General features: G+C 34.7%; 4 protein-coding genes across 4 annotated transcripts; 2 read left to right on the top strand and 2 right to left on the bottom strand.

Annotated features, from left to right (window-relative positions):
• Positions 1-817: 817 nt before the first annotated feature.
• On the top strand, positions 818-3,371 carry LOC132171280 (putative B3 domain-containing protein At5g66980). The gene is made up of 4 exons (XM_059582563.2): positions 818-986; positions 1,464-1,863; positions 1,944-2,161; positions 2,657-3,371. The coding sequence occupies exons 1-4, from the start codon at positions 909-911 to the stop codon at positions 2,912-2,914; spliced, it is 954 nt and encodes a 317-aa protein (XP_059438546.2). The 5' UTR covers positions 818-908; the 3' UTR covers positions 2,915-3,371.
• Positions 3,372-3,477: 106 nt separating this feature from the next.
• On the bottom strand, positions 3,478-4,770 carry LOC132174055 (Eukaryotic aspartyl protease family protein). The gene has a single exon (XM_059585766.2). It carries the CDS (start codon positions 4,768-4,770, stop codon positions 3,478-3,480), a length of 1,293 nt encoding a protein of 430 aa, XP_059441749.2.
• Positions 4,771-6,559: 1,789 nt separating this feature from the next.
• LOC132175454 (vitellogenin-2 protein) lies at positions 6,560-7,829 on the bottom strand. Its single transcript, XM_059587406.2, has one exon. The coding sequence runs from the start codon at positions 7,710-7,712 to the stop codon at positions 6,816-6,818; it is 897 nt and encodes a 298-aa protein (XP_059443389.2). The 5' UTR covers positions 7,713-7,829; the 3' UTR covers positions 6,560-6,815.
• A 3,008-nt stretch (positions 7,830-10,837) lies between these two features.
• Positions 10,838-11,350, top strand: LOC132176716 (uncharacterized). Its single transcript, XM_059588999.2, has one exon. It carries the CDS (start codon positions 10,955-10,957, stop codon positions 11,270-11,272), a length of 318 nt encoding a protein of 105 aa, XP_059444982.2. The 5' UTR covers positions 10,838-10,954; the 3' UTR covers positions 11,273-11,350.
• Positions 11,351-19,970: the final 8,620 nt, after the last annotated feature.

Below are 19,970 nucleotides of genomic sequence, written 5' to 3'. Positions count from 1 at the left end.
TCTTTCTTCTTTGGGTCTCACTGCTGCTGCTGCTATCTAATGAATGAAGCAACAAACAACACTCTGGGGTTGAGATAGGCTCAAGACCACTCAACATAAACAAAGCAAAAGACAGAGACAAATCATTCTACTACGTAAGAGCTGATTTGTCTTGTCTTATCTGCTACAACGTCAAAGTAAGCAATGATCATTTCTTATCTGCAATTTTAGATACTTTAATTTTTTTTTTTTTTTTGAAATACTAAATACTAATATATCAATCATTGTACATACTGATGAATTTTGATAGATATGTGATACCCATATTATGTTATAAAAATATTTCAATTCTATTTGGAATTGTGTTTATTATAAACTTTGTACATAGTATATAAAGAGAAAAAAAAAATATTTTGTCATTGCATTTTAGTTCGGCCCCTGTTCTTTAGACTACCTTCATATATATATATATATATATATGAAACTACATTTGCCAATCACACATCACACTTACATATTATAAGATCAATCCGACACCAGGAAATCTTTGTTCAAAACACAGTCCGCTGGAGCAAAACCATGAAAAACACAGAAAGAAGCAGTACAATAATGAAGGCAATTTGTATGGTAGCTTTTTAATGTCATTAAGCTGCTCTGCACCTCAGCTACCAGTTCTGGTTCTGGCGCTATCTGATAGGACAGGAATGCCATAAATCCCACTCTCTGGGATTTGATTATATATATATATATTAAAAAAAATAAAAAAGACAAAGAAGAAAAAAAGACACAGAAAACAACCTTATATGTTGGGTGAAATCAATAACAGTCTTTCTCTCTCTCTCTCTGTGTCTCTCTGAAGGTTACACACCATCTTCAAAACTTTCTCTTTCTCTGTAACCAATTTCCAACCGTTGACAACCCAAACAAGAATGGTGAAGTTCCCTTTCTCTGACGACAGCCCAGAGTTCTTCAAAGTTTTCCTCCCCTACACCAGCTCCCACCAAATGGTAATCTCTCTTGCTATTATCTCCATAAAACCTTTTTGTTTTTCTAATACTTGGTTGGGTATGAGGCTTTGCTATATATTCAGTCAGTTTTTTATTTGTTTTTGTTTTTTGTTTTTTTGTTTTTTTGTTTTTTTCTTTTTTTGTAAGTAGTTTTGTATTTGTTTTGGGTTCATATATGCTCATAAAGTTTTCCTTTTGTTTTTTTAACAGCAGTTGTGCAGGTTTTTTTTTTTTTTTTTTTTTCAAAAAAGAAGTATTCTTAATGTAACATGAACATAAAATTAGTTTTGAGTATTCTGTAAGTGTTTTGTTAATTGGGTATTTTTTTGTTTTGAAAAAAGAAAACAAAAGATGGAAAAAAAAAAAAGAAAAAAGAAAAAAAAAAAGTGTTATCAAACAAAACCATGCTGTTTTTGACTATTAGATAGACTGCAAGCTTGTTTATCTTGTGAAAACTCCATGTATTTGATATTGCAGTCCATACCACAAGCTTTTACTATGCACTTCAATGGAGGCATACCAAAGAAGGCAATTCTTTTTGATAATACCAAGAAGCCTTGGCATGTCACACTGGAGCAAACTGACGGGCGCTTGTGTTTTAACAATGGCTGGCAAAGCTTTGCTAGTGATCACTCTCTGCAATTTGGAAACTTCCTGGTTTTCAAATACAATAGAAATTCTGCGTTTGAAGTGAAAATATTCAGTGGTAAAACTGGATGCAAGAAGGGAGAAACTGTGGCTATTGATCATAATACTACTCCATTTGTGGATTTGGAAGAAGAAGATTATAAAGCAGAGAAAACTTGTAAAATACCCACTAGTGTTGGCAAGCGAAAGCATTCAGAAATAGGCCTCATGAAAACTGAAGAGCCAGGCAGTGAGTTGTAGTTCTTTCTTCCATTATTTGTTTTGTGTAAGATGAATATGTATGATTCAGAAAGTTGTATGCTTTTACAGGCTCCTCTAAAGCTTCAGGTCTGCATGAATTGCCAAGAGCTGTTGAAACAAATCTAGACGAACCAAATATCCCAAAAGTTGCTCGTCTGCATGAATTGCCAAGAACTGTTGAAACAAAGCTTGAAGAACAGAATATCCCAGAAGTTGAAGGATTTGTTGCACCAAAGAATCCATATGTTGTTGTGGTGGCCTTTGCTAGACATATGCTGTACTCTGTGGTGAGTTTTTTGGTCTTGCATTTTGCAGTGTATTATGTATATGCAATATTGTTCATTGTTGTTCCTATATCTTTTGGGTACATTAGTGATTTCTGATATATGGAGAGAGGAGAGTTGAGAGTGAGGATAAATGGTTAACTGCAGAGTGGCACCTAGGAGATGTGTATATATATATATACTCTTGTTTTAGCTTCTAAGGTTTATTATTTAGATATTTGAAGAGTCTAATTGCGGTAGATCCCAATTAATCCAACCCATGAACACAAATGAACAAGGCTCTCCACAGAGGATATCAATCAGCCATGAACACTAATTACTGGTCAAAATTAAAGGATCTATCGGTTTGGAAGACAAAAACTAGTTTTCTTTTTCTAAAATTCTGTGGGTGTGAATCAAATTTAGCTATTATTCTTGCAATACACTCTTACTTTTACTTATCAAAAAAAATACACTCTTGCAATCTTAGATTTTTGATGATAATGTTCCTGATTGCAGCATTTGCATCAATCAAAGGTAAAGTCATTTAAAATTAGATTCAAGAAAACAACGGTGATTCGTGATCAAAACGGAAATCCCTGGCCGATGAAAGTCTATTTCAAAGGTGATGGCCGAATCGCCATTGGATCTGGATGGTCTAATTTCAGAAAGAAGAACAACTTACACAAAGGAGACCAATGTGCGTTTGATTTCATCATTGGAAGGGATGATTTATGCGATGAAATTCATGTGACAATTCTTTGTGGAAATGCATGAATGGTGAACCCTTGTCAGCTCTGGGATTTGCAAAAGAACACATGATATGGCAATGCAACCCCCCAAAGAAACCTTGTTGTCTCTGTCTGTTGTTGTTTTTTTTTATTGCTTTTTCCATCGTTCTTTGATAGTGTCTCATAGGACTCAACATCCACCTCATCATCATAGGATAAGACATGGGCAGTAGTTCTTATTTTCAATTGTTAACATGGGTAGTGGGTAGTTTACTTAGATTGTGAGTAGTTATCTTTAGTTATGTGGATAGTTTTCTTTAGTAAAAGTAGTAACCATTATTGTATTAAGTTTATATATATTTGTCATTAGAATAGGAAGAGTAGAGAAGAAAGTACGTGTATTGTGGTTACTCTCACCCCAAGTAGAGATTATCAGTTTATCTTTATTGACTCTGACTGAGACCTATCATTCTTAACATATATTATGAGCAAATGTTGGCTGAACTCAGTCATGTCACACTGATTCTTACTGCTTCGAATTGGTTTAATGTTTTTGTAATCAAATACAAAGTTTGTATTTAGATCCGCCACTTGACTTTCATGATTTCTTTAGGGATTGATTGAGAATTCACCTTTGTCACTGGTGTAATCAGTCGGCAGGAAGGACATTTTCTTGCCCTCAAGATCATATCCCACCAAAAAGTTCATTTGAGCCAAGTTCCCATAGATGGCAACATCTTCGGATGGCACCATGCTGAAGCAAACGGCATCATCCTCCACTCTTACAAACGTATTGAATGTTTGCAGCTTTAAATCAGCACCTGCAAAATGGGCTGTGATAATGGGAACATCAATATCAACTTCAGATCTAAAGCAAAGACTAAGAACATTCATCGGATCACTAACAACTTCAGCATCAATGGCTTCCTCTAATGCCATTACCAAATCAGCATGAAGTTTGGGTGGAAGAAAGGTTAACGTTGTCCCCAAATCGATAATAATCTTACCCTCTTCAGCAGACGAGCCCTTGTACACAAACCTCTTGATTCCAACACTAATGGCTTCAAGAGTAAGGTAATAGAATGTGGTTGGTTCTTTTGCAACCAACGGGGTTTCAGCCACAGCACTACTAGAAGAAACCACTGCATTTTCACCAAAACTAATCTTGCTTGTAGTATTTTGAGATAAACAGTATGAAAACTTTCCACCAATAGACTTGTTCAATTGAGAGATTAGAGAAAAAGAGCCGTCTCCGAGGCCGATTATGCCGGACCCTGACTCAGCAAAGGTGCCCCTGTTATGGTGTCCGCAGCCAAAAACAATATTTGGTATTGAAACTGAGCCAATTGTTAATGTTTCAACAGCAAGATTGCCTTTAGTGAATGAGAGGTCTCCATAAGAATAACTATACTTGCAGGCGCCACTGCCGCAGGAAGCTTTCTCTAATGCAGTGCAGGCACCAGACTTGCATCCTATAACATGGTATGTTAAGGATTGGTCAGGATCAAAGAGAGAAGAGTTTTGCTTGTAACATTTTTTACATGGCTTACACTGTGTCCACGTGAGATCACTGCCAGTGTCGGCTATGCCGAGAACCTCAACTGGTGGAGTTCCGATGGAGACCTTCATTAGGTATTCTCCATCACTGGCTATTATTATGGATTGGAGTGAGCTTGTCTTGAAACGATTGACACGTGAAATGGAACGATGAAAAGCATTATGCAGGCAATCATAATAGGTATGAGATTGATTGTAAGACAGAGATAGTGCGGAATCACGCTGTATGAGATCAACAGTAAAACCACCATTACTGGCTTCTGTGAGCGAAACCACAAAGAGATGAAAGGAATATATTACTGCAAAAGCAGAGAGGAAAGAATATAATCTCAAAGTAGCAGCCATGATCACTTCAAAGAGTATGGTAAAGAAAGATTGAATGAGAAATGAAAAAAAAAAAACCAGTGGCATTAGCCAATTTATAGAACCTGAGAGAGAGAGAGAAACCATAAGGTGGAAGCCAAAGATCAAAAAAGATTTGAATGCATGGGGGTATGTGAAAAGTCAAAGGAAGAGGAAGTGGCATGGTCTATGATTTCGACCTCCGAATATATCAATGTTATAAATCATGTGTTTAACAACTGACTGTGTGGCTATGAAGCCCTCTGGGTTTGGGTATGCTCGGGGGATGGCTCTACACGAGTTGCACTATTCATGATGATTGACATTTGACAATTTGTTTCTGTAATGGATTGTCAGAAATACAAACCTTCTGATAAGCAACTTTCCTGCAGGAAGACGACTTAAGAACCTAAGGGGCAAAATGTTTAAAAGAGAGATGAAAAAAAAAAGGATGCATGAAATTTAACTAAATATTGAAAAAGTTAGATGTTACATGATGCCAAAACATACCTAGATTGATGTACATCGGCTTGTATCATTAAAACTCATCTTTTAAAGACTGTAGGACTGATTTAAAGGTCTCTGGAGTTTCTTTCCATAACCTAAAATAATCCCTAAAAATCAGATTTTGAGAACTATTTTTGAATATTTAAAACTTTATATCACAACTATGCAATATAGGAATCAAAAACATGAAGTAGAAACACGTGAAATTTGATTTCATAACCCCGTAATATGCACATCAACGAACAAGGTTTTAAATACTTGTATCCTGTAAAGAGATCCATGAGGCTTCCTCAAGCAAAGTCAAGTAGTCAATAACAAATTGTATTTTCCCAGTGAAATAGGATAACATAATCTTTTTTTTTTTTTATATGTCCGCACAAGAAGGGGGAGGGGGATTCGAACTAATAATCTTTACTAGTTCACACATAATCTTTACTAGTCCTCGAGCAAAGTCAAGTAGCCAATAACAAAATGTATTTTCCCAGTGAAATAGGATAAGATAATCTTTTTTTTTTTTTTTTGAAATGTCTACACAAGAAGAGGGAGAGGGATTCGAACTAGTAACCTCCGCTTTATTAGACGTGGTCCCAATCGATTGAGATACCTTTTGGATAACATAATCTTTACTACTTGTGAAACAACATAATTCAACAAATTTCAGTGCTTCAGAATATATATATTTTTTGATAAATAACAATGATCAACACAAAATGCAAAACAACAAAATATATTGTTGTGACATGAATGGTAACGTTACCCATCATGGCTGCCTTGCCCCTGATCTGTTCTTCTCATCGCATTTTAATTGCCATCTTAGGTGGTCCTTCAGAAAATATAAAACATGATTGTCCCCCCCAGAATCACCTCTTCAATGTGATGTTCTGGAATGATAAAGTATTTGGATTTTAAACTTGAACTGATATAATAACGTTCAGGGGTTGGTAACTGGGATGGACGTAGTTAAAAATAAAAGAGAAAAAAAAGAAGAAAGAAAAGAAAATTTGGACCAAATTTGGAATTGGATATGAAGACTGCAATCTCCTATTCTTCCCATTTAAATCAACAAACTGAAGAAAAACCAGTTAAAACAGATAACAGATGAAAAATCCAACACAATAAATCAACTCCAGAAAGGTAATCCTAAGAAAGAAATTAAAAAGAAAAGTATTCAACCAAATTTGTCGATCAAAATCTGAACTTCTTTTTTAAATTTTGATAGGTATCAAAATCTGAACTTATTAACAGCTTTAATTGGCATGCAATTATGCAAACCCCAAGAGGTTCAATGAAAACATTATAATTGCACTATGAGGCTACAATAGATGCGAAGCATTGGCATATCAAGACATCTTTACCAATAATTCTTTAAATATAAACCCTTCCAAACAGACATCACCTTTACAACATATCTTCACTAACTGAAACAGATTATTAGGTATATGACTATAATAAACACAGATAGCTATAACTATATAGTTTCCACTTTCCAGGCGTAAAATTGAAGACAAAAATCCAAAACTATACTCAATTTTCGTACTCTACTAATCACTTAGCTCATCTTCAATGCCAGAAACACTAAACCTCGCAGACGCCTGCTTAGCCCACTTGACGATTTTCTCAGCCTCCCGGCTAATCTTCTCCTCCTCTTTCATTGCCTTCTTTAGCATCTTTTGCTGTTCTTTTGTCGAAAAAGTGCTCAAATCCGATAAAAATTCATCGTTCTTGCCCCAGTCAAGACCGATGCCCTTATCTTGATTTTCCTTGCTCTTCTTGTGAGAAGCCTTCTTTGGAGAAGGCCAGAAGCAACCGTTTTTCTTTGGCGGAGAAGGCGAATCCATCAATGAATTCGACGAACCCAAGGGTGAAGAAAACGACCCTGATTTCGATTTTAATTTCGAGCGCCTTTTCTTATCTGGGTTTTGTTTGGAAGTCGAGGAAATCATATTTTCCAGCGACGAATCGGAAGAACTCGAAGGAGATGAAATCGACCCATGTTTCAAATTCGGCCCTAAACCCCTTTTCCCATCTGGGGTGTCTTTCGAAGCTGGGAAATCCCCTTTTTCCTTTGAGAAATCGGAGGCATACCCGGAAGGTGATTTCGGCTGGAAACCCATTTTCTCATCTGGGTCCTGTTTGTAATGCGAGAAAACTGCAGCATCTTCCTCATTACCATTACCAGACTGTGTGTCAGCCTTATCAGAGTTGTTGCGGTTGGTGTTTGTGTAGGGAGGTGGGCCTGAGGGTTTGGCTTTAGTGAGTGGGAAGGATTTGAGTTTGCGAAAACGGGAATCGAGGTCGGCAGGGAGGACAGAAGAGTCGGTGAAAGAAGAGCAGTTGATGGCAGAGACTTGCTCCAGAACGCAGAGGTCTTGTGCCTGCGAGATTAGCTCCTCCACTGCCGATTCGTCTGTGTCCGATAGGTACGAGAAATCGGCCATTCTATTTCGTATATCGGAGATCCGAGCTTGCGAGCTGTGGCTCTGTGTTGGTTCAATTTTGAGCTCTTTCAACTTTCCGGGGGCTTCGAGGCATAGCTCAGTGTTCACACCCCGGCTCTCAAGAGTCTCAAGCACTGAGAGAGGAAGAAGATGCGCCTAACGGCTAACTCATGCTTTTGGCATCTTTCACTTTCCAAGTTTCAACTTTTCAACGGGTGGGATCCACTTTCAGTCGAATAAGGGCCCCACCGAGATTTTCTGTCATTTGACTCTTTGCATTATTATTCTGCCTGATGTGAAAGATATGTAAAGTGAAAAGAAAATAAAATAAAAGAGAGAAATTTAATCGATAGTTAATTATAAATAAGGTATATATCTTATAAATTCATTATTTAAGGCGTCAAAACAAAAAAATTTCTCAATTTTTTTTTCTTCGAATTTTTATTCCATACGTCAATTGAAAATGTAAATTTTAACTCCTACCGTTACATGTTTTTTGAAATGTTCAACACTTGTCAGTCTCAAACTAAATACATCATTTTATTACGTTAAAATATTAATTTTTTATTAATTTAATTTTTTTTAAAAAAAACGAATTTAAAGAAAAAATCACGTTTTTAAATTATAAGCCATGCGTGCATTTTAAAAAACAAATAAATGTTTGATTATTTGTTTAGAAATTGCATTTTAAAATCTTTATTTCACAAACGCAAGGCCCACTTGGATATGGCTATACCAGTAGGCCCATTCAGTATAGGAGATAAGCTTAAAGCCCATTAATTTAAAAAGATCAACTAAAACAGCCCACTACATAACAATAATCGTACGACTCTTAACCCATCATGAGGCAAGCATCCAAATGTCACACCTAGAGGTGTCAACCCGGTCCGGTTTTTTGATTTTTGGCCAAAATCGGAACCGTTCTCGGTTTTGGGAAACCGGAACCGGAACCGGGACCCCGATTAACCGGGGTCCCGGTTCTCGGCTGGTTCCGGTTTTACCCAGTCCGGTAACCGGTTTTTGAAAAAAATTAATGTTTGGGGCTTATTTTAGGTATTGGGCCTAAAATAAGCCCATTATTTTTTTCATAAGTTAGCTCATTTAAAAAAAAAACTATTAATCTTTTTGTCTAAATTAAAGAACTTTTATTGTGATTGTTCCAAATAATTAAAAAATAAACCTAAAAAAGCCTAAAAATCCTAAAAAAATCAATGTTTTTGCCTATATGAGCCTTAGAAATAAAAATTCAAATTTTTTAAAATACCCTAAAAATCATTTTAAAACCTTCAAAACCGGAAAAGTGACAAACCTAATTGCCTAAGGTCATAAACGCTGCGTAAAAGACTAAAAGAATTAAAAAAATATTAATATATATATAATATAATAATATATAAATATTATTTAATAAAATAAGACCCGGTTCCGGTTTTCCCGGTTTTTATCGGGTGCCAAAAACCGGGACCGGAACCGGGGTCCAGGTTTTTTTTTTTTTTGGCAACCGGAACCGGAACCGGTCCCCGGTTTTCCGGTTTCCGGTTTCCCGGTTTCCCGGTCTCGGTTCCGGTTTCCCGGTTATTTTTGACACCCCTAGTCACACCATAAAAGGGACACTTTTTTCATATAAAGGAATCTACATCCCGAATTCCTTCTCTTAATTCCTCCCTCCCTCACTCTCTCTCTCTCTCTCTCTGGGACTCTCCTCTCTCCTCTCTCTCTACTACAGTTTTCTCACTTACAAATGACTAATTTAATCATCAGAGTATTTTTGATCCAGAAAGGGATCTTCAGATCACGATGACTCTTTCTCTATTTTGCAGGAGGCTCCACCTTCAATCTGACCGTCCAAAAAAAATGCTATAATAGACGTAAATCGTCGCTTTGTGCTAAAAAGAAAGATAATGAAAAGTTTCACACGTGTGGTGATGTGGACATATTGGACAATAACAAAGGTAAACAAAAAATCAAGAACTCATGGCTCCTCAATAATTCATACCGATGTAGTGGCCCTGAATGCACAAAAGATCAGTGGAGTTATAAAGTTTGTGTTTTTGTTTCTAAGGCACCATGATTTTTTGGAAAACATTTTGCAAATATTTTTCTTACAAAAAAATCAAAACTATTTTAAAAAAAAAAAAACAAAAAATGAGAATGGTTTGTCACACAACTCACAAGGTTATGTTTGGTAACACACTCTTCTACTTTCTTCTAAAAAAGTTAACTCCACCTTTTTTTTTTTTGTTCACAAAAAATTTTAAACTTTCTACTTTCTATCATATCAATCAATCTACTTCTTTCTTTCTCCTCTCAAAACTATTTATAATTTCTACAAAAAGTTCAGAGTAAATCAAATATAAAAAATTCATATTCCGTTGAGACAGAAAATCAACAAATAACCACCTACACTTAGCCCTCGATCCGAGAAACCTACAAGACAACCAAACATCATAGTTGCGCGCCGCGAAGGGGGGAGGAGGGCGGCAGCACTACCTCTAATGCTTAACTCAGTAAAGTATAGAAGTAAAAATGAAAAAGAGCATATATGAGTCTAGTCTCCTACTGACCATATATATGTTAAATATCATTTATGTTGTGCGCCTTCGTAAGAAAATTTTTCGTCAAACGGCCATTAATTTGGCCTTCAATTGTGCGGGTGGTTTTGATCTACCTTCCTTTAGTGAATTATCTTTTTTAAGCAGGTGCATTCATTACTTTTCAAAGAAGATGATTGACTAATATGACGTTTTTCTTTTGAACACACGCAAGGTTAGATTTTAATAACCTCGTTAATCCTTTTAGGGCCGTATTTGAGCCGACTATCCTGTAAATTTGGCAGCCCGAGTCCTATTATCATTTTGAAACTTAGGTGTGAATGCCCAATAGAATGTTAGATTTGGCTATTTCACACGTTAAATAGAATGGAAGTGGGGAAGATTAGGCCAAGGACCCAAGGGTGCCCTTCTTGAGCTTTGATGTGACCCTTTACCAAATCATTCTTCTTTTTTTTTTTTTTTCAAAAAATATATAAATTCTCGAAGTTTTGAAGCATCATGCGCAAGTGGGTCCCAACAACAAAGCAATTATAAGAGGATGATGATCCAGCGGTGAGTGGGTCAAACACACCATATCTCCCCCCTCTCTGCAGATTAGCCATTAAAGGACTTTGAGTTTCTTCCACGGATGTGAAGGAAAACATGTTTTAGCCGACATATCTGGGTGTTCTTGTTTTATTGATCAGCTTGCTAATGGGCTCAGAATCTCCACAAAGAGCAAAAACATGCTGCTTCTGGTTCTCCACAAAGAAGAAGATTGATGAGGTCTCAGGAGGATCAAACATGGAGGAAAAAGAGAAGTGGGAAAAGAAGGATGAAATATTATCCGACATGAGCACTTTTTCTGTCAGAGAACAAGAAAGGAGGCTGAAGAAGGCATTGAAGGAAGAGGAGAGGGTTAGTAGGGAGGCTGAGAAGGTTGTTCAATGGGTGAAGCAGGAATCATCAAGAATGGATGATTCTGTCATCAAATCTGTTCTAAATCATGATAAAGGAACAATTATTAAGTAATTCTTTTCATTTTATATAGTTTTTTTTTTTTTTGTTCAAGTTTGATGCATGGAAAAATGTACATGGCCCTCTCATGTGTTGTATTGAATTATTGTATTGTGAATATGATTTGATCTTGTCAATTTAAGTTGTCACACATGGAAATGGTATATGAAATTGAATCCCTTCTCTCTTCTTTTTTTATTTATTTATTTATTTTTTAATTTTTAATTTATTTATTTATTTTTTTAAGTTCATGACTATGAATGCCATTAAAGTCCAATTCTTCCTTATTTAATCTATATAACCTCACTCAATTAATCGAATTAATCGGATCTTCAATTTTAACTAAATGGGATGCGACACATTACTTTGCAATAAATTTATTCATGAATATATTTTGGAGTTTAATGGGCTATTTAGGCAAGAGCCGCCATTGCTTACTGAAATTCAAAGAATACTTGAGAATTTTATTTTCTTAGAATAACCAATATTAGTCAAAGGAGTGGACATATTTGACATTCCACAGAATCATCAAAAGGTGTGTAATATTTAAATCAATAATTAGGCATGCTGAATATTAATAAATACAACCCAAAAATATTTTTTTCACCTTCATTTGAATGAATGGGGGGTTTCGTCTCTGATGGGATAAAGATCTTCCGAAATTGATTGGTAATTACTCTCTGTCATCATGGGACCCATCAGAAGCTTCAATGGAAGTATCCCAATGACGATGAACTAATTACAGGTAACATAAATGTTTTTATATATATATATATATATATATATATATGAAAAATGATTAGTGTTAATAATTTGCTTATATTTTATTATAAATTTAATAGATCAATCATTAAATTTGTAGAGTTTATCATTGACTTATGAGAAATTCATATATAATTATATATATATGGCTAGAAATGATTTGTATGAATATTTTTTTTATATCTTTCTCATCTTTTTTATATATATATCCGATTTTTTTTTTTTTTGAAATTTCACTTTTCAGTCTTAGAATGATATCAAAGTTTCAACAAAGTGCAAACTTTGTCAGCATCGTTTTGTTAAGTGGGCCATTTCTAATTTAGTGATCGGAAACATTTCCAAAACATCTTCATTTTCTCTTCGGTTAAGATTAGTAGTAGAAAGGGTACAACTAGTGACAGGGTTTCGTAGTCTTAAGAAAATTTTGATGAGATTAGGCACATACTAGGGTATGAATTTGACTCTCCGTAATGGAGAATCACTCACACTAAGCTTAATTAATATTAACCACCTTAAGAATCATTGATTTCCTATGAAACTGAGTCAAGTTAAGGACCTCAATCAGTTGAAAGAGCCGTCGGTTTCTACTTTCGAAACCCCTTATTTGTGTGTGTGTGTGTGAGTGTGAGAATTGTTGGGCCTTGAAGCTCCAATGGACCCTACTGACCTTTTATGACTCAATAAAATTATGTGAAGTAATTAATTTTTAAATTCAAAGGATTTATTTGCGGTTCAATAAAATCACATTAACTAATTTTGTAATATTTCCATAACTAATAAACTAACCCTTTTTTTTTGGGGGGGGGGGGGGGGGGGGGGATTTAAAATATCTATAATCTTTCAAAATGATACGGTTTAATTTATGCTAATATTATTCACAGAAATGAAATAATTAATAAACCGCATATATATATATTAGCTCCAATTTTTGCTGGCCACTTGGGAAATTCTGGATGAACAAGAAGATATTGAAAATCTCATGTCTTTAAAGGAATTCTAACACACCCAGCAAAAATGACATTAAAAACCCGTGATTAAATTTGGAAAAATCAGATATTTTTGAAATCATTAAATGTGAAAATTAAATTAGCAGATATTTGACACGGGAATATCCGAATATGTATTTGGCGTGAAGGTTAATTAAATTAATATAAGCAGCAAATATTGCACAAGAATATAAGCAAAATCAGTAGAATATAAGCTTTTCTTTCATATATATTGGAAAATTTCACTTTTAACTCCCTAAACTTTTATCGTTTTTGCAATTATCCCTTAAAGTTCAAAAACTCTCAATTGAGTAAGTGTATCAAACTTCCATTTTTTTGCAATGTGACCAATCCATTAAGTTTTTTTTATTAAACCCGGTCAAAATTCTCAAAATACCAAAAAAAAAAATTATTATAAAAAAATAACATAAAAATTACAAATATTCTGGTGTTGGTCAAGATTTAATAGAATTTGTAAAAATACCCACACGCCTAAATCTTGCAATTTTTATTAAAAAAAAAAAAAAAGAGTATTTTGAGAATTTTGACATAATTTAATGGAAAATACTTATAACATATGTGTGACATTGTTAAAAGTTTGGATACATAAATTTTAGAGAAAAATATAAAAAAAAAACCCCCAAAACGACCAGATGTTTGCAATATAGCCTCATAATGTTCAAAAAGTACTAAAGTAGCCCCCAAACTACCAAAATGTATCAAAAAGTCCACTTATTATTTTTTTTTTTTATATTCCTATAACACCCCTATTCTTTTAACAAATAAAATAATAAAATAATTGTAAAAAAAAAAAAAAACCAAAAAATTAGTGAAAAATTAAAAAAAAAAAAACCAATGGGCGAATAAATACAAAAAAAAAGAAGAAGAGTTTTTTGGAATAAATAAATAATTAGTCACTGTAGTTGGCCTAAATTACAAATTGCTTCATGTCGTATTAAAGTAAAATCAATGGGCGGATAAAAACAATTTTTAGTCACTGTAGTTGGCCTAAATTATTTATTTATTCCAAAAAACTTTTTTGTTTTTTTGTTGTATTTATTCGCCAATTGGTTTTTTTGTATTTTTAAAAAATTGTTTAGTTTTTTTTACAATTATTTTATTAGTTTATTTGTTAAAAGAATAGGGATATTATAGAAGTATAAAAAAATAAGTAGCTATTTCAATACATTTTGGTAATTTGGGGATACTTTAGTACTTTTTGAACATTATAGAGCTATATTGCAAACAACTAGTAATTTGGAGGACTTTTTTATATTTTACCCAAAATTTTATTAAGTTTCTCCTATAAATAATAATGTTTGGCGACATCGTTTGCCGCGTGCTGCCAATAATCTGGTGATGGCTTCTTCCTCCGATTTATCAAAGAAAAAAGAAAAGGAGAGTGGTGAGAGCTCTGATGGGGTCAAAAATGGCACAATTAAGATGACGGGGGAAACAAAAAAGAACTGTAATTATGGGGGAAAGAATCCTGCCTTAGTTGCTCAGCTCAATCAACATAAGAAGCTTGTGGCTGAGGCTAAAAAGCAGCGGGACAAGGCAAACAAATTTGTCCAAATTGTCACACAAAAGCTTGCCAAGATGAACACATCCAACTCTGTGAATTGATCATGATTAAATATATTTAATTTGCTTCATATATATAATCATGTTTTTACTATTTTATTTCCAATAATTATAACTACATATAATTAAATTTATTTACTTTTATCTCCTATGCTTTACTTTTATATGAAAAATATATGTTTTCTTATAGATTTTCTTTAGACAATTTGCAAACTCATGTGATGAGTCTCTTATTAACTAATACATGCATGTATTATACACAAAGAGCCGATGCGGTGTAAAACCTTATTTTACAGTTTTTAATAGGTAAAAATATTATATATAATGGAGATGAAAACGTTGTAGTTTTAATTCAAATCAATTTCATGAACTTTTTTGTATTCATTCTAACTTTACGCTCACCATCCACCACCGAACCCCCTCCCCAACCTACATCTGAGCTCTCAACACCGGAGTCTCTAATCCCAACCAAAACAGTAGCTGATTTTATTTATGGGTATTTTGTCTATGAGATATTTTGTTAAGAGAAAGAAAATTATTTGGTGTGAAGCATAATATTATTTTTTTGGCGTTTTAAGCTGAAGTGTCTCCTTCTTATTAATTGGAGGGTGCCAAACACCCGGTTTACATTATGACCTGATCAAGTTATTCTCTTACACACAATCTCATCCTTTTTGTTTTAGCAAGGAAAAAAAAAACTTAAAAAATAAAATAAAATAATTAAAGCCATAGAAGAATCCCTTATTATCATGATCATTCTATATGGACTCAAACACTCAAACACTCAACTGAAAACTAGTCATAGGTTAGCGGAGGTTTTAGGTGATGTTGTATCCTTATAGCTTCGGCTATAATTTGCATTTTCAGGGCTTTGTACTCCTGCGATGTAAGAATTTTATGCTCGTGATTATTATCAATGAAATTGGAATGTATTTCTTTCAAAAAAAAAAAAAAACACTCAACCAAACCATTTCCTCTATGAATTAAGTAAGAACTACTACCATGATGTTTCTTTTATACGTCACTAAAGATATAATACAGATCATATAATGGTATGACACAACGCATACACAAAAGGCAAATTCTCTTTACATTTATTTACTCCAACATTTCAATACAAATGGCCCCCAGAGGGTGGTTGAGGGGGGTAGTTTGGGGTTGATTTTAGCCCATATATCCACATTTTTCAACCTCAAGTGTTGTTACTCTTTTTAGTCATTTAGATATCTGTTATACAGAATAGTATTGCGGTCCTCCACCCATTTTCTTATTTTACAAAATCACCATTTGATTTGTCGGGTCTATGTCATGGGTTTCACAGATTTAATGATGATTTCACAAAGAGAAATATTATAGGCACCAAATTTTTTACAAGGAGAGGGATACTAAAATGATGTGAAATTTATTCATTGCTACTCGTAAGACTTTCCTTTATGAATTGTTTGGGTAAATATATTATTAGTCACTGAGTCAACTTGCTAAAACTGTAAAATCCCTAATTTTTTTTTAGACTTTTTACTTCATGGGTTAATTGAAATGCCAAATAAATCTCTACCATTAAATTTTTTCAAATTTGTGTAACGCCCGTTGGTCTCAATTAAAACCAACCATTTTGCAACCTCAGTATAATAATTTTTTATTAATTTAATTTAAAAATTAAATCTAAAAAATATATTTTTTTTTTGAAGGGATGGCTAGCGGTGGGGCTGCCACCCCTGACCACCCCCAACCCCTATGGGGTGGTTGCGAGCCACCCCAAACCACCCATGGGGTGGCTTGCGGCCCCTAGGTGGTTTGGGGTGGTCGCAATCCACCCCAGGGGTGGGCAAACCACCCCTTGCCCACCCCAAGGGTGGCAGCCCCACCGCTGACCACTCCTTCAATTTTTTTACTTTTATTTTTTATTTTTTTTTTAAATTTAATTTTTAAATTAAATTAATTGAAAAATATTATGTTGACATGGCAAAGCAGTGCGCTTTGATTGGGACTAATGGGCATTACACAAATTTGAGAAAATTTAACGGTAGAGATTTATTTGGCATTTCGATTAACCCTTGGAATAAACAGTCTAAAAAAAAAAACTAGGAACTTTACTGTTTTTGCGGGTTGATTTATGGACTTATAATATATTTACCCTAATTGTTTTGATCATCTCTGATGAATAAGTTTCACAGTAATATAAACTAGTGCGACATGGGTGTGAAGAATTACTTTACTATTTCAATCCCATTAAAAGTTTTAGATAAATTCTAGGGTAATTGTATAATAAGTTTCTGAGTCAACCCTCCAAAATTTAAAAGTCTGTAAGCTTTTTTTTTTTTCCTACGAAAATTTACTTATTGGATCAATCGAAATGACAATAAAATCCATACCGTCAAAATTTTTTAATAGCCGTTAGTACCAACCAAAACGCACCGTTTCATCTCATTAAAATATTAATTTTTTATTAATTTAATTTTAAATTTTAAATCTAAAAAAAATAAATAAAAATAAAAATAAAAATAAAAAATTGGAGGGGTGCCACCCCTGACCACCCCCGGCCACCCCCCAACCCCTATGAGGTGGCCGCAAGCCACTCTAGGGCTGGTTTGCTCACCCCTAGGGGATTTGGCAAGCCACCCCATGGGTGGTTTAGGATGGCCCGCAAGCCACCACTCCACCCTAGGGGTGGCTCGCGGCCACCCCTATGGTGGTTTGGGGTGGCTCGCAGGCCACTCCAAACCCCCTAGGGGTGGTCGCAAGCCACCCCAGGGGTGGGCAAACCACCCTTGGGGTGGCCGCAACTACACCAAGGGTGACTTGCGGCCACCCCATAGGGGTTAGATGGTAGCGCCACCCCTCCAAATTTTTTTAATATTTAGATTTAAATTTTAAAATTAAATTAATATTTTAATGAAGTAAAACGATGCATTTTGGTTGGGACTAATGACTGTTAAAAAATTTTGACAAAATGAATTTTATTGTCATTTTAATTGACCTAAGGAGTAAATTTTTGGAAAAAAAAAAATTTAAATTTTGAAGGATTGACTCAGAGATTTATTATACAATTATCCTAAATTCTATTCTTCACACCACAATCATATCATGCTCATTGTGGCATGGACTAGTATTTTGCCATTTGGATTAATGTGTGTATATATATATATATATATATATATATATATATATAGAGGTTATTATTGTCACTTTATATTAAATGATACAATGTTTTTAATCTTTAATTAATATATCTTTTTTTAATCTCTTATACCAAACCTAAAACCCTAACAAAACCTTGGAGGGTCATAACGCCGAAGACACAGTAGAGTATTGAGGGTGACAATTAATGACATTGTGGGATCGTATGTTTTGGTCGTTAGGCAATGGAGCAGGCAGAGGGGGGTTGTACATGTACATCTGTAAACATCATTCTACCTCAGCTTTCAACTGCTCCATCCTATTTTTCCTAATCGTCTACCAAAATTGCTGCTCTCATCTATCATCATGCACTATGCTGCTCATACATATCATGCCACCGATTTTCCTTTTTTATTTATTTATTTTTTTAATTTGTGGGGTTCACCAATACAAACGTTTCGAAAGCAAACACACAGTTAGGTGGAAATGTAGTCAAAGTTCCCCACCTGTGTACTTCTTTAAGGGGTTCTTGTCATTCAAGCATAAAGGCAAATTGGATGCTTGCACTAAATCACAAACTTGGAATCAGTCCATTTTTCAATATTTTAATGCTTATTATAACCACAAGTTTGCTCAAAATTGTGGGTTTCACTCCATGACTCCAATAATTTCAACATGGTATATATAGAGAGAGAGAGAAAGAGAGAGAGAGATGCGCGCATGCTTTTACTTGAGAGTTTTCATAATTAATGATGTATGGTGATACACTAACTAATTACTCTCAAAGTGAGTGAAATCCGCTTATTAACCACCCACCTACTCCTAACTTATCCATGTAATTAAGAAAGAGCGGTTGACAATCTCCGCAAAAAGAAACTAAGAGTTTATTTGGGATTGCGTTTGAGAAATAGAACTTTTAAGTCAAAAAAACTTTTTGGCAAAAGCTTTATTCTTAAGCTTTTGCCAAAAATGCGGTTTGGCAATTTTTAGGCTTTTTGAACCATTAAAAGCTTTTTTAATTTTTTTATTAAACGAATATTTTTTTCTTCAAACGGACTTTTTGAATGTTAAAAACACTTTTGGGCCTTTCAAATGCAATCACAAATAGGCCCCAAGTCTAAAAGGGAGTGTCGCCTTCCAAGTTGGAAGCCTCCTCCGAAGGAAAGCTCGCACTGCCTTTCACTTGGGCACCTATATCGATCTATATGGTCCTTGCCTTATGAGCCTCACCCATCAAAACAAGGAGAGCCTTACAAAAGGCACACAACTCTACATAGTAGGTAGGCATGATCATTGTCTCTTACTCATGCCTTCTTTCTACTCCATTATAATCAAGGTTTTGTTAACTTAAGCATCAGAGGTTTCTCGACCAGCAATAAAGAGTTTTATATATAATTTTTTATTGTAAGCAACATGTGTCACACTATGATTAGTGTTGAGGTGAATCATTACTAGATTGTGTCAACTTTTGCAGGGACTTTACAAAAATGGTGACAATTCAGGGGGTCAAGTAAAGTTTTTCAGTCTCTAAGAGATAGCTCAATCAGCTAGGACCAAGCCTAATGAAGCGGAAGTGTAACATCCCTGCTCCAAGTAGTATGATCGATATTGTCTTCGTTGGCGACCCTTATGGGCTTGTGCATGCTCCCCCCATCTCAGGCTGGGCTATGACTCTAATACCATATGTAACATCCTGCTCCAAGTGGTATGATATTGTCCGCTTTGGGCCAAGCCCGAACGGTTTTATTATTGTGATTACCCCTAAAAGGCCTCATACCATTTAGATAGAGTAAATTCTATATAAACACATCATCTATTTCATACCCAGGCAATGTGAGACGTTATAGGAAGTCACTAGTTTGAATCCCTCCCCCCTTTCTTGTGCGGACATGTCAAAAAAAAAAAAAAAATGGAAAGTTTTTCAATTATTTTATTTTGTTTCTAATAATAAACTAATATTTTTGCATTTGTCCCTAAAAAAAAAAAAAAAAAAAAGGTTTGCTTGCTCGCCCAATCTCAAAGGTACAAGTGGCCCAAAAGATACGGGCACCTTTTGCATGAAGACACAGTAGACTATTATAGAGGTGACAAATGAAGAAACAAAGATAATGTTAAAGAAAAAGCCTGAAAACAAATTATCTCGTTTAGTAGAGTGGTTAGAGCAGTTGAAGAAATTGTTCATCTTTTTCCACCTTCTCTCTTTCTCTCTTTCACCTTTTAAGATAACACCACAACTTTTGGTTTCTCTATAGCCTCCTCCAAAA

The sequence above is a fragment of the Corylus avellana genome, chromosome 3 (assembly GCF_965113065.1).
Source record: "Corylus avellana chromosome 3, dhCorAvel1.hap1.2, whole genome shotgun sequence".
Classification (NCBI taxonomy): Eukaryota; Viridiplantae; Streptophyta; class Magnoliopsida; order Fagales; family Betulaceae; genus Corylus; species Corylus avellana.
This window is presented reverse-complemented; position numbering and strand designations above follow the sequence as displayed.